Raw genomic sequence first — 12,169 nt, 5'->3', positions numbered from 1 at the left:
AAGCTATAAACAGCACAGTGCTAATTAAAGCCTGGCAAGATAAACAACGTTTTCTTGTCGAGTTGTAACAGCGCCGCCGATTGGTCAACTCTCAGCTACCCAGTCGCTTACAACAACAACTACTACTTTCCAGTGAGTTGCGGATTTGGAGGCGAGAGGAAAGTCCTCACACTTCATGAGGACCGAAATGTTTCCTTTGACCTCAGTAGCTGTATATTCCAAGAACTGATCCGGCTGTCATGGCGGTGTCCAATTCTGATACCTGCCAGTGGCTGTCAGTAACGGAAGAAACACTTTTTCTTCACGATGGACTATTGCGAGTGACCGATTTGGTGGAACTGCCTCAAGATATTGAAAACGTTAGCGGAAGTGAAAATGAAGTTGTTTCTTTCGATTCCAAAAATCCCGAAGAGCTCAGCTCAAAGCTGCTTGCAGTGTGCGGTACCCAAAATAGTGCTTTTAATAAACTCTTGGAATATCGCCTTAATGCTTTGAAAGGTCTGTGGAAAACTCAAAGACAAATTGCTAAAGAAGAACAGATTGAGAAAGAGTCCCCAGCTTCTCACGAAGAAACTATCAATCTTCTCAAAAAGCAGGGTCTTCTTAAAGATCCAGAGCAAGCATCCTTTTCAACACGCATTAGTTTGTTGCTTATTTTGCCGCTTTTGCAATCTCAGAGCAAGGCAGACCCAGATTTATGCGGGGTGACAGCGGGTGTCTTGCTGAATTGTCTCAAAGACTGCGCACCACTCAGTCTTGCAAAGGAACCAAGTGATTGTCTAAAGGGTCTAGAATCACTTCTCAGTTCTTGGCTAGGAGAAAGATCTTCTGATGGAAGAGGATTTGAAAACACAGTTCAAGACAAAGCACAGAGGGAAAATGCAGCATCAGCTCTTGTTGCCCTTTCATGTGCAAGGTGTGTCTTTTATAGTGTTATCTATAACTGTTTCAGCAATCTTCTTTGAAGACAGATCAAACATAAGGCAGTCACTGAGATTGGAATATAAAATTAAAACACCTCATGTAATGCTTGACAGCTTTGCTAAGAGAAGAGGCTTAAAGAGTGGTTAAAAAAACCACAATGCCTTTATGAGTAATAATTAACTTCCCAAGATGTTAGTTGTTTTTTTTTGTAAGTTTTCTGGTGCATGTTATTTATTTTATTTTCAAATGTCAAACTACCCCTTTCATGCCAAAATGTTTATTAAAATTTGCTATTTGAAATTAAAAAAGTATGTGCATGTTTGGGTGTGTAATTGCATGCAAGTATTTATATATATGTAGGTACTGAATCATAGAAAGTGAGAAAGTGAACAATTTACATTACACATACAAAATCAGGGTTTATGACATACAGTCGGACCTCGATAAGTCGACCTTCCCTAAGTCAAAAACCTCCCTATATCAAATTAATTGTTAGTTCCCGGCCAAATACATGTGCCTATTACGCCATTTTCCCTAACTCGAAAACTCCGTAAGTCGAATTTTTGTCCAGGTCCCTTTGAGTTCGACTTATCGAGGTCTGACTGTATTCGCAAAAAATCAGCTGAAATTTTTAACATTTCTTAGTGTTCAAGTAAGTGTTGTCATAGCTTACTTCAATGAAAATTTACATTTGAATCAAATCTTTTAAGATTAGGCATATATTTGGGATATTCTTGGTAGTGTTTCTTCATTACTTTAATGCATTACTGTTATTTTTTATTTTTCTCACCCATAAGCAATTTATTCGAAAGCTTTATTTTACTGTTGTTTGGATATTGGCTTGACAATTGAAGTAGATACAGCATTCTCACTCAGAAAATAGAAAACTGTTTTAAAACTTTATCTCCTTAATAGGGAACTAATGCCAGCTTTAAGGTCAGCATCATGATGCCTTATTTATTCTTACAGGGGTCACCTTCAGACTTTTATCCACACAGTGCATCTGCTACAGGGACTGACAGATTTACAATCACTGCCTGTTGCTGATGTTCTTCACCGCCTGCTGGAAACAGAAGGAGGACAGGGCCAGCCTTCTGCACTGCTTGGCAGTAAGCACCTAATCAGCTGGGGTTTTGAGGATCAGCTATCCTTGGCTTCAGGTCCAGATCCATCAGTAAAGGAAACGAAGGATTCAACAGAAAAAGATAAAGAAAAAGGTAGAATAGAAGAACAAATATTTTGAGTATGGTATGCAATATGGCATTTATCTATGGCCATGTCTGAATTGTTCAAATAATAGAAAGGTCTGTGTTCTCTTATAAAATTGTATTGTATTTAGCCCACAATTTGAAGTGTTTGATCTGTTTAAACTGTTCAATACCTTATATGGTAATTTATAGAACTAAGTATGATTGTGCTTCAAATTGTCATTTTATATTATGTTGCATTTTCCAGACCTTAAATCATAGTATTTACTCCAGGAGTGACAAATTAGATTAAATGTGTAAGTAATGAGTGCATATCTGTAGTCTTGATTAAATTAATGACTGTGTGATTTGTTTTTAGAGGGAGAATCAGGCCGCAAAGTGGCGACTGATGGTTCCTTCTTGTACATAAGCAGTGGTAGTAGTCCTGGTGTTGCCAAGATGGGAACAGGACTGCATGGAACACTCCGGTAATGGTTGAAGAAACAGTTACCACTCAAAACAGATTTTCTCAGCACTCTCAGCTCACATTTTCTGTTGGTATAAAATCAGTATTGTCAACACACTCAGACAACAGTTGCCTTGGTTATGATAGTATAGACATGGTACTTGAGTGTCTATAACCATATTATGAATTTGGCGATTGTGCATTCATGTCTATTTATACTTCCTTTCACATTTTTGATTTCAAATTTTTCCAGGGGTTTTGTCTACAGTAAGAACCTTGATATATTGCCATGTCATGTTGCTTATGGCAACAGTCTACTTCTTTCGCGACCCATCAGCTATGACCAAGAGTCTGATGTTGTCAATTTGTGTCAAGTCATAGACCCTGACTCACTGCAGGTTAGAGAGTTTAGCTTTTTTTCACTTTCTCTCTCCCTCTCCTGTTTTGTACTCATCAGTTTAGCCACTGTAGGACTGAAGTATGTATGTTCTGACAATATTGTAGCATTGCACAATTTAGTCTTGTAACATAATTATACCAACATAACCATTTTTATAGCAGTCTAGCCGGGTTATCATTGTTACAGGTGCACAAAACTGGTTCATGAGTTACAGCTTTTTTTCTTTGCTAGTTTATTTCTCAGACAGTTAAGTCATTTGCTTTGTGCATTGTGGGGAGGTGGAGGTGCCCTGACTGAATAGTCAAGAACATTTGGTTGAATCACATGTAGATGTCCATGGAAAGTCGAAGCTTCTAGGTAGACTAGCTTGGGTTTTTTGTTTTTAGCTGTAGCTGAATCATGAGAAGTGAAACATTTCATAGTTTTGTATATTATATTAATACAGAATTTAAATTCAAGTAAAAAATTGTGTTTTAAAATTACTATCATGAAGAGCGTCAGAGTTTTTAAGAATTTATTCTGTTTTTCTATATGTGATAGCTTATCAAAGTTCTTCCCAAGCCTCCCTGGCTTTTAGAACATGGGCCATGCACGACAGTTTCATTCTGTAGTGATGGGACCTACTTCTACTGGATCTGGTGTCCCTCGGTTATCTCAGACAAGGCTGCTAAAGGCATCAGTGTCTTTGTGCACTCCTTCAAAATTGATGTGAGTAAACTTGACCAATGCAGTCGTTATCATAGTTAACAGGACACTGTTCTAGTTGATTAATAATGTGCACAAAACATGCTTTAAGCTTATTCACAGGAGTTTGACTATTCTAACTCATCTCTCTACACCAACTTAAAATAAAAGCATCGTACTATCAGTGCATCGTACTATCAGTGCAACATCTTGGGACTGTTTTAAATGAAAAATCTCCATTGTTATTTATAGTATTTGTCAATTAACTACATTATAAAATCATTACAGTAATAAAAGTAGATAGCTTTCTCTGCTGGAGTTTCTTGAAAGATGGAAATGTTGACGCATCTTTTAATTTTACAAATTTTAGGCAAAAAGCATTTTGAAAAACATCATATCAAATTTGATATCTTTGTTGGGTTGGCTGTCTTATGTGTTGATTCATACAGGCAAAGAGTCTAGAGATTAAGTTGCACATGGACCGCATGACGCTGACCAGGAAGGAAGAGTCAGGCAATCTTCGAACCACTGAGACACTCATGAACCGCATACGACCCTTGAGAGGTTCCAGCAGTGCAGCCACATTGGCTGCTCTCATTGGTGGAGAGACACCAGCAAAGAAGGAAGAAAGTAATCTAGACACGATAACTTTTTGTTTTTGTAAACATTGGACACCTTTTGTAAATAATTGATATTTTCTTTTCTTAACACTGGATTCTTTCTGACAACAAAGAATTTGAGAGAGCTACCCATTTGTTTGAAGAGATGTTGCTGACATGCATGTCTAAGGTGCTAATTGGAGGTTTAGGCCAGTTCAGTGACAGCAACCAGTGAAATCAGTTGGAACCAACAGCTTGAAACCATACTGTTTGAAATTTTCTAGGATATATCTAATGTTGTTACTTTCTATTTTTTTATGAGTGTGCTTTTCTTACTTTTATGAGAGGAGCTATCCTTTCAGAAGAGATAGACCCTTTGTAATGCTAATTTTGTTTATTAGTTTAGCTTGGTTGTTTTTAACAGTTACTTTGCAAAAAATGGCTTGTAGCAGGAAGAATAGAGATGTAAGATGTTAACATTTATCTTAATCTTTCAGACTTGTCAGCAGGCAGCACCACGTGTGGAGTTCTGCTGAAAACACTGGTGAAAGTTCCTGTCTATTGTGACGGCACTAGTATCGTCATCCTTGTACCTCTGCCTGGGGGTGGGGGTGCTGCTTCCACAAGGTCGCTGTTTGGCAGTGGAGGTAGCATCTCTAGCCTGAGATGTGAGTTTATACCAAATGGGCTTTAATAGATGTGAATATTTAAACCTTCTTGGCTGTGAAATTGAAGTACAAGAAAGAAAAGCTTTTACTGAGGGATTGCAAATTATCCAAAGTTAAAGAATAAAATAATTGTGAATGTTTTATTGTTGGCATTTTTAATTAGTTTATAGGCCTGTGCCTTTTCCTATTGATTACATCTTGTGAAAGAAAATATTTTGTAATCAATACATCATCTAGTCAGTTTTTAGAGAATCATGTGTGTTTTGACACATTGCTTACGCAGAGCTAAGAGGCAGGTCTTAACACCAATATAAATGGTTTTACCCCTTTTTCAAAAAATTTTAAAATAAGTAACTAAAAGAGGTAGAAGAATAAATTACATTGATAATGATAGATCAAATTGTGTTAAACAGGTTAAGTCTTACTTGAATCTTGCTTGAAAACTCATTTTATATGATGATCCAAAGAGAATCGGGTATACGAAGTGGAGTTTTGAAAAAGTTCGCACGACACATGTTTACACAGATAATGTCATCCAAGAACAACTTAGACCTCCAGGAAGTAGACTTTCATGTTTGCAAATCAAGAAGAAATGAACACACTTTGTTTTTGTCCATAGAAGTTCACAATGATGCATTGGAAAGGTGCCAGAATTCTAGTTGTGTACCTCCTTGCCATATTTCCAAATGGAAAAGAAAGGGCAGCCTGGGAAAATTGTCAAACTTCCTTTACAACACCCTTCCTTTTCAATGCAATGGAGATAATTGTTTTCAGAAATATGTAAACTATCTAAATTATGCATTTTTTAAGCAAAATATCGCGCTTTAAGGGTAAAAAACAAAATTCACAACAGTGAGCTGCTTGGCTCCAAGCGATGCGGGAGCGTGGAAGGGTAGCTGATCGGCTGACCGCAAGTGGGATGAAAGTAATGTGTTAAGCTCAGGTAATCTTGTAAAGGCAATACCTCTAGCCACCAACCTTTGTATTTTACGTCATGTAATCTTGTCATGTTGATAGTGTTTTATTTATTCATTTATTTAATGCTCGACTGATACCAGTTGATGGAACAGTTCTACTGGTCTGCTGTTTTGGTTGCTGGGTGGAACAACTGGATAGATGTGAAGGCTGGCAACTTTTGCAACTTTTGTCTTGAGCAGTGGTCAGCTGGTTCTGCATAGAGCAACTGGTCCACTACTTTATGTTTGCAAGCTGGTTCTTCCTATGTCCACCTTGTTGTTTACCCTGCCTGCCAAGTACCCTGTAGGATGTTAGGCAGAGTGTCATGCCTTTCACATGGCTACTCCAGACCAGTTTGCGAGGGTTCATAGATGTGAGAAGGGTTCCTGGTGGCCCACTAGGGTGGTGACCATATTTTGTTCATTAGTTTTGCATTCCATGTAGATTTCCTGAGGCACTTGGTTTCAAACCTTTATTTTCATCTCCTTTCATGTCTCACATCTGTACAGCAGGATTGGCAGTGAAGAAAGTTGTACTTGTCTGTGCTTGCTAGTAAGTATAATGGTGTTGCTGGGCCACATTCTGCCCAGTATGGACATATCTTGCTACTGTTGCGATTCTGATGGAGACAGTCAAAAAGATGGCTTCCAAATGCTTAATGCTGTTCACCTCTTTCAGCTATACACTGTTCGTGTAGCTTTGCCATTGCTGTTAACTATGAATTTTCACTGTTGTCACTATTCCATAAACATTTACATTGTCACTTTGTAATGATCTTGCAGTTAGCTATTGATGCCTTCCATCAGATGTCATAGGTTGTATGTGAGCTCACCAATAGAAATAAAGGTGTGATGGTTGTAAAGGATCTCTCGCAAAAAGAAATGTTGAACAAATGTTGATAGCTGTGGCTGCCAAGTTTTGTGTTTTAACCTCATGTATCCCAATAATGTTGACAGCTTTGGCCACCAACCTTTGCTTCAGTTTGAATGATGGGCTGTTCACAACACGCAGCGATCTTATTGATGCTCCTTCCTGCTCCTTAGCCAGGGGCACATCAGTCAGCAGTCTAGGTGAGTGTCACAAAATAACACGAAATCATTCTCTGGAGGGGTGTCTTCGCCCAGAGTGACAAAGATGCATTCATACAACAAAACTGCAGGTTACATTTAACTATATGATTGGCCTCACTCCTTTCCACACGGTCACACCGTTGCACAGATAAACAGTTTGCCTGTACATTTGGCATATTTAAAGCTTGTCATTTCTATGCATTGACAGCCACTGAATTATACTGTTAGAAACATGATAGAAAGCAGGAGACATCACTGCTCTTCACAGGCCTCATGCGGCATATCGAAATGAAATGAGGTAGCTGACACACTTCTTAACTGTGTCGAGCCGGGCATAAAACTGAAGTTGAGGGCTCACTAGTGTGACAGATGGAGATAGGAGGGGGCTGAGCTGAATTTGGGTCTTAATGTTGCACAGGTTTGGAGACCTGGTTTTGGGGTAGCTAGGGGGTGATCTCCACATATTCATACAAAGAAGAAACACCAATCTCTTGAAGAATCCATTTGGTGACAACACTTTTAATTATACATGAGTTGTCAAAAAGTCACTCCTATTCTCTTGTGTCTTAGAGACATTAATTCTGCCTGGTTTCACTGTGAATAGGAGATTCACCGGAGTTGGAGACCAGGTTGACAATTATATTATCATGTGAAAGCATGAGGTGAATGAAGAAGTTCCTTTAAAGCACACCCCCTTTCACGAATTGTTTTGACCGGAAGGTTGCATGTGTTCTTCACTCTTTTTGCAGGTGCATGTTTTGATGTGCACAACAATCTGGTATGGCTTTGCAGCAGCGACTATGTTGATCAGTTCTACAATCCAGGTCACCAGGCACCACACCACATTCACCAGCAGCTGGGCATCAGTCAGCCTCTTCTACCAGCACCAGGAGCTGACACAGGTGACAAGCCTTTCACCTTACAGCTACCAAAAAAGTGCTAACATATATATATAACATACTGCAATAATGTTAATGTAGACAAGATGCAAGCCAGATCATTAATTTGTTTGCAACTTAAGGATGACCTGTAGTCACACTGGAAAGCATGAACATACCCTACTCTTCATTAACTATACCAGATGACACAACTATTAGGAGGTTAGCGGCAACCACAAATGGCCTTTACCAAATGAATTACTGAACTGATCTTTGTCAGTAGCAGCCCTGGTTACTAATCTAAACCCACTATTTCAATCAGTTACTGAATACCCACTACCAACATACCACCGCACCAGGTGTTCTTTATACACCTAGGCTTAATGGACATTCATGATGAAAGAGCCCAACATTCTCAACAGTAGTTTTAATAAATTTAGTTGATGTAACATATTGTTATAAATGTGAACAATGATAAACCTTTAGTTGAATGGCTTTATGTAAAGCATTAGATATTGTTACTCATGTGAAGAATGATGCATAAAACTTTCTGTCAGGTGAATGGCTTGATGTCCGGGAGGTGGTGCGAGCCTTGCTGCAACATGTCGGGAGTATGTGTTTGCACCAGCTGCACAGTGAAGTACTGCAGTGGCCCATGGGCAGCTATGTGCTGCAACAACATCCCGTTGACCTAGTCCACATGACGCGCATCACCACCATTCTTCGCCGGGCCATGGAGGCTCATGACTTCCAGTCAGCAGTGTGCTGTCTGGTGGTATTACAGGTATGGAGTAATGTATATCTGCAACAAACACAATTCTTTTCTTTAAAGATTGGATATGTGTAATAGAGGCTGTAACTGTATTTTAGTTTAGGGTTGTATATTAATGACATTTTCTTTGTCTTGGTGACTGACAGTGGGTGTGAACTCTGGTTGCTACTTGTTACACTGGATGTGTATGTATTTACTATAAAGCAAGCTTTTATTGATGGGTATTATTATTATTGTTAGCAGTTTGCTTTAGGTTGTTTTTCATGGTGATGCTTGCAATGGCTTTCCTAGCATTTATTAGTTGTTACTCTTATTATTTGCGCTGTTTTGCAGCTCATCTTTAAAGTCAGTTTCTTCAGGTGGGAGAGACAAGGGGAAGAAGAACAGATTAAAGAAACCAGGTAATGTTGGCTAATGTTTCTTAACAACACGCATCTAAATATAGTATCTGCATTGAACATTTCATGAAAATGATATATGGGACCTCCAAGAGAAATTTGTGCATAAGGAAGGCCTAGTTTTGAGACATTTGTGATGGTTCTCAAGAAAACGTAGGGTTTTGTTACATTATAGATAATTAGCTGTGCTTGTGTAAACTGTACTTCCAGAAATGATGTCAATTCAGGTGATTTTTGACATGTATGTTTTTGTTGCAGGTCACTCATTTGGCAGCTGTTGACAAACAAAGAGTTTTTTACTCCAGACTGTGAGGGTGGAGACGGAGAGCTGCCTGTTCTTCAGAGAGAGGCATGTCATGTGGTGACTGTGGGGCTAAAGTCACTGTACCACACCGCCCAAGACAAACATACCCTACTCTCACATTTGCTGATTTCAGGTATCTGCTTAGGCCAACACTTGGGACAGATAATAGTAGATGTTCTTAACCTCTCCTTGCAGGTCTTGGCCAGATAGTTCAAAGAGTTTGGTGCAGAGAGAGTTAAAGTTTGCTGGGGTCCAGCAGGGTTGTTTTATCGAGACTGGCTAAAGTAAAGGTGTGAGACATGTCCACGACAGGTCTAGACCACACAGGATGTGAAATAACAGTTTGGATGCACCTAGTGGGAAGCAAGGCCAAAACTGATCTAGACCACACAAGACATCGGTGAAGGCCGCAGCTGGGATGCATGGGATGTGATACAAGATCATGATAGGTCTAGGTCAGACTATGCTGTGATCAGTAGCACTTCAACATGGAAAATGATATGATAGAGATCAACAGTTACAGTAGCACTCCAATATGGGAAATTCTGTGATGAAGATCAATAGTAGCACATCAACATGAGAAAGTGATTGCCTTAATGCATCTGATATATATGCATATAGAGATATTGAGACAGTTGCTGTTGAAATAGAATTTAATAAATATTTTGTGGATGTATATTTTAAAGAAGTGAAGTAATTTTAAGCTGACCAAAATATTTGAACTCAACAAAGTATCTGTGTCTGCTTGAAAAAAAAAAACAACCAGAAATTTTCCACCGGTTCCAACTGAATTTTGTTTGGAGAAAGCATGTTGAATAAAGAAAAACTTTCAATAGGCATTTCAACCAAGATAGAGCATTTTTTCTTCAAAATCAGCAGCAGATTTGCACAGCTTCTCACTTTAGATAATGGCCCACTTATATCTGTGGCTTATGCTTTTTGTGAGCGTCAAGCTGTCAAAATACATTTTATTAAATTGAAGATGATAATTTCAAGTGTTTTTGTCCATTACCTTTTCTGACCACAGCTGGTGAGAACCTTGCACTGCTTGAGTTGCGGAACATGATTCTGACAAGTTTTGCAGAGCAATTGAGAACCCAGTGCCTTGGTACACAGGAAACTGCTCATCTTAGGTGAGTTTTGTTTATAGAAAACAACAGAGCTTTGAAACTGATGCTCAGATAGACTTTGGCATTGGTATACAGGAACCTGAAAATCATGAAGAAAAAGTTAAAACTGCTCGTGATTTTGTTTGTTTTCTGTTGCAGACTGACAGACGACCTTGTTAACTTTGTGCTGAAACTGGCAGTGAAAGACTCGTGTGTTTTGCTCAGCAAGGCTCAGGCTGCAGGAGCCAAACAGGAGGAATTTGATGCCCTGCTTTGTGGTATTCCTGTAAGTAGTTCTGATCTCTGTATGTGCATGACAGAGAGAGATTTGACAATTTTTAAAAATTGTTTTATGTGATTACTTCATTGTTAAACAAATGACTATATATTATATATGACTATATAGTAGCAGGAATGCAGCATGTCTGTCTCATGGAGAAGTGCAGGTTGAAGATTTTAAAGATGAAAGACACACACAGAGGAGTAGTAGGGACTATAACAAAAACAATGTGTACAGTCCATGTATCACACTGATTAACGATAATAAATATGTACATTACATCACAGATTAAAGTCATGTATAGTACAATGTGTCACACAGATGAAACACATAATAAGGCTATGGGTTTATATATTTTTAGACTGAAATTACCCAAAACATTTCCTTGTTTAGAGACTTAATAATGCTGCATTAAAAAAAAAATTAATTTTGCAAAGGCTGCAAACTCCCTCTCCTGACTTCAAGATGGTGACAGATCGTATTTTCTGTTTGAGTCAAAGAACAGCATTGATTTAGTTGTCAACTTTGGCTCAAGGTCTTTCCTAGGTACAGTGCTGCCTCTTGGAGTACTTTATTTTGTGGTCAAATTTAGCTCAAGGTCCTTGCTATGTACAGTTCTGCTGCTGGAAAACTTTATTATTTTGTTGTTAACTGTGGCTCAAAATCCTTGCTGTGTACAGTGCTGCCTGATGGAGTACTTTGTTATTTTCTGCTATTAAATGTCATCAACAGTCACCATCCTACCACTTCATTACAGGCAAACCTATTTGTGGCATCATCTTAGGGGAGTAGTGAAACAGTTGTTCTAAGAATGTGATGAACATGCCCCCAAGTAATACTGTGGGGTTTAAAGTCTTTGTGCCTTAGATGCTTAATAATTCTGTGAAGACTTTTTTGGCTGCAAAGTCTTCCAATGGAGCTCAAGTTATCAAGAACACTTCTCACTGTGACTTTATATCTGCAGCTTCATATAAGTCAGTTATGATTAAATATGACTTATTTCTTTAATATAAATGTAATAATAATTATAATAAAAAAATTTCCAGTGTGGATGCTTTGAAGCAAACAACATAAATCAGACGTAGTCTCTTGCCTTCCAATAGACTGGTAACCTTCAAAGTTCGGTTAGGGTTGGAAAAATAGTGTAAGTTGGCATAGCGCACAAAGAGATACATTACTACACTCTTCTTTAATTGAAAGGTATTGGTGTTTGTGTGTGTACATAATGTTTTACATACTGAAAGTCTAGAAACATAGTTGGTTTTAACTGGAAACCAGACATTGTTGCTGGAAACATCAGGGAAAAGTCGGAATGTCTTTCTGTCCAAGTAGCATGAACCCTGAGAGATACAAATAATATCATTATTTTGCATGTTAGATCTTGATAGGCATATTTTTTATCATGAAAGCACTTGAAAGTGCTTAGATCATATTTCATGTGCTTGTCCAGTATAACAGCATGTTCTTTAACAT

At 38.4% G+C, this 12,169-nt stretch overlaps 1 protein-coding gene across 4 annotated transcripts in view; it reads left to right on the top strand.

The window, feature by feature from the left end:
* The first annotated feature begins 65 nt into the window (after positions 1 to 65).
* LOC112561768 (probable E3 ubiquitin-protein ligase HECTD4) overlaps positions 66 to 12,169 on the top strand; it is a 67,425-nt gene continuing 55,321 nt past the window's right edge. For 3 of the 4 annotated variants that reach the window (XM_025234463.1, XM_025234461.1, XM_025234462.1), the window contains exons 1-14: positions 66 to 916; positions 1,894 to 2,141; positions 2,491 to 2,599; positions 2,831 to 2,975; positions 3,518 to 3,685; positions 4,111 to 4,291; positions 4,758 to 4,928; positions 6,842 to 6,955; positions 7,705 to 7,857; positions 8,391 to 8,617; positions 8,939 to 9,006; positions 9,262 to 9,440; positions 10,335 to 10,440; positions 10,576 to 10,702. In XM_025234463.1, the coding sequence (XP_025090248.1) occupies positions 240 to 916; positions 1,894 to 2,141; positions 2,491 to 2,599; positions 2,831 to 2,975; positions 3,518 to 3,685; positions 4,111 to 4,291; positions 4,758 to 4,928; positions 6,842 to 6,955; positions 7,705 to 7,857; positions 8,391 to 8,617; positions 8,939 to 9,006; positions 9,262 to 9,440; positions 10,335 to 10,440; positions 10,576 to 10,702 (2,673 nt within the window). In that variant the 5' untranslated portion in view covers positions 66 to 239. The remainder of the gene's footprint in view (positions 917 to 1,893; positions 2,142 to 2,490; positions 2,600 to 2,830; positions 2,976 to 3,517; positions 3,686 to 4,110; positions 4,292 to 4,757; positions 4,929 to 6,841; positions 6,956 to 7,704; positions 7,858 to 8,390; positions 8,618 to 8,938; positions 9,007 to 9,261; positions 9,441 to 10,334; positions 10,441 to 10,575; positions 10,703 to 12,169) is intronic. The other variant, XM_025234460.1, reaches the window with a different exon arrangement.

This window comes from Pomacea canaliculata, linkage group LG4 (assembly GCF_003073045.1).
Source record: "Pomacea canaliculata isolate SZHN2017 linkage group LG4, ASM307304v1, whole genome shotgun sequence".
Taxonomy (NCBI): domain Eukaryota; kingdom Metazoa; phylum Mollusca; class Gastropoda; order Architaenioglossa; family Ampullariidae; genus Pomacea; species Pomacea canaliculata.
Note: the sequence above shows the minus strand (reverse complement) of the source record. Positions and strands in the feature narration are given on the sequence as shown.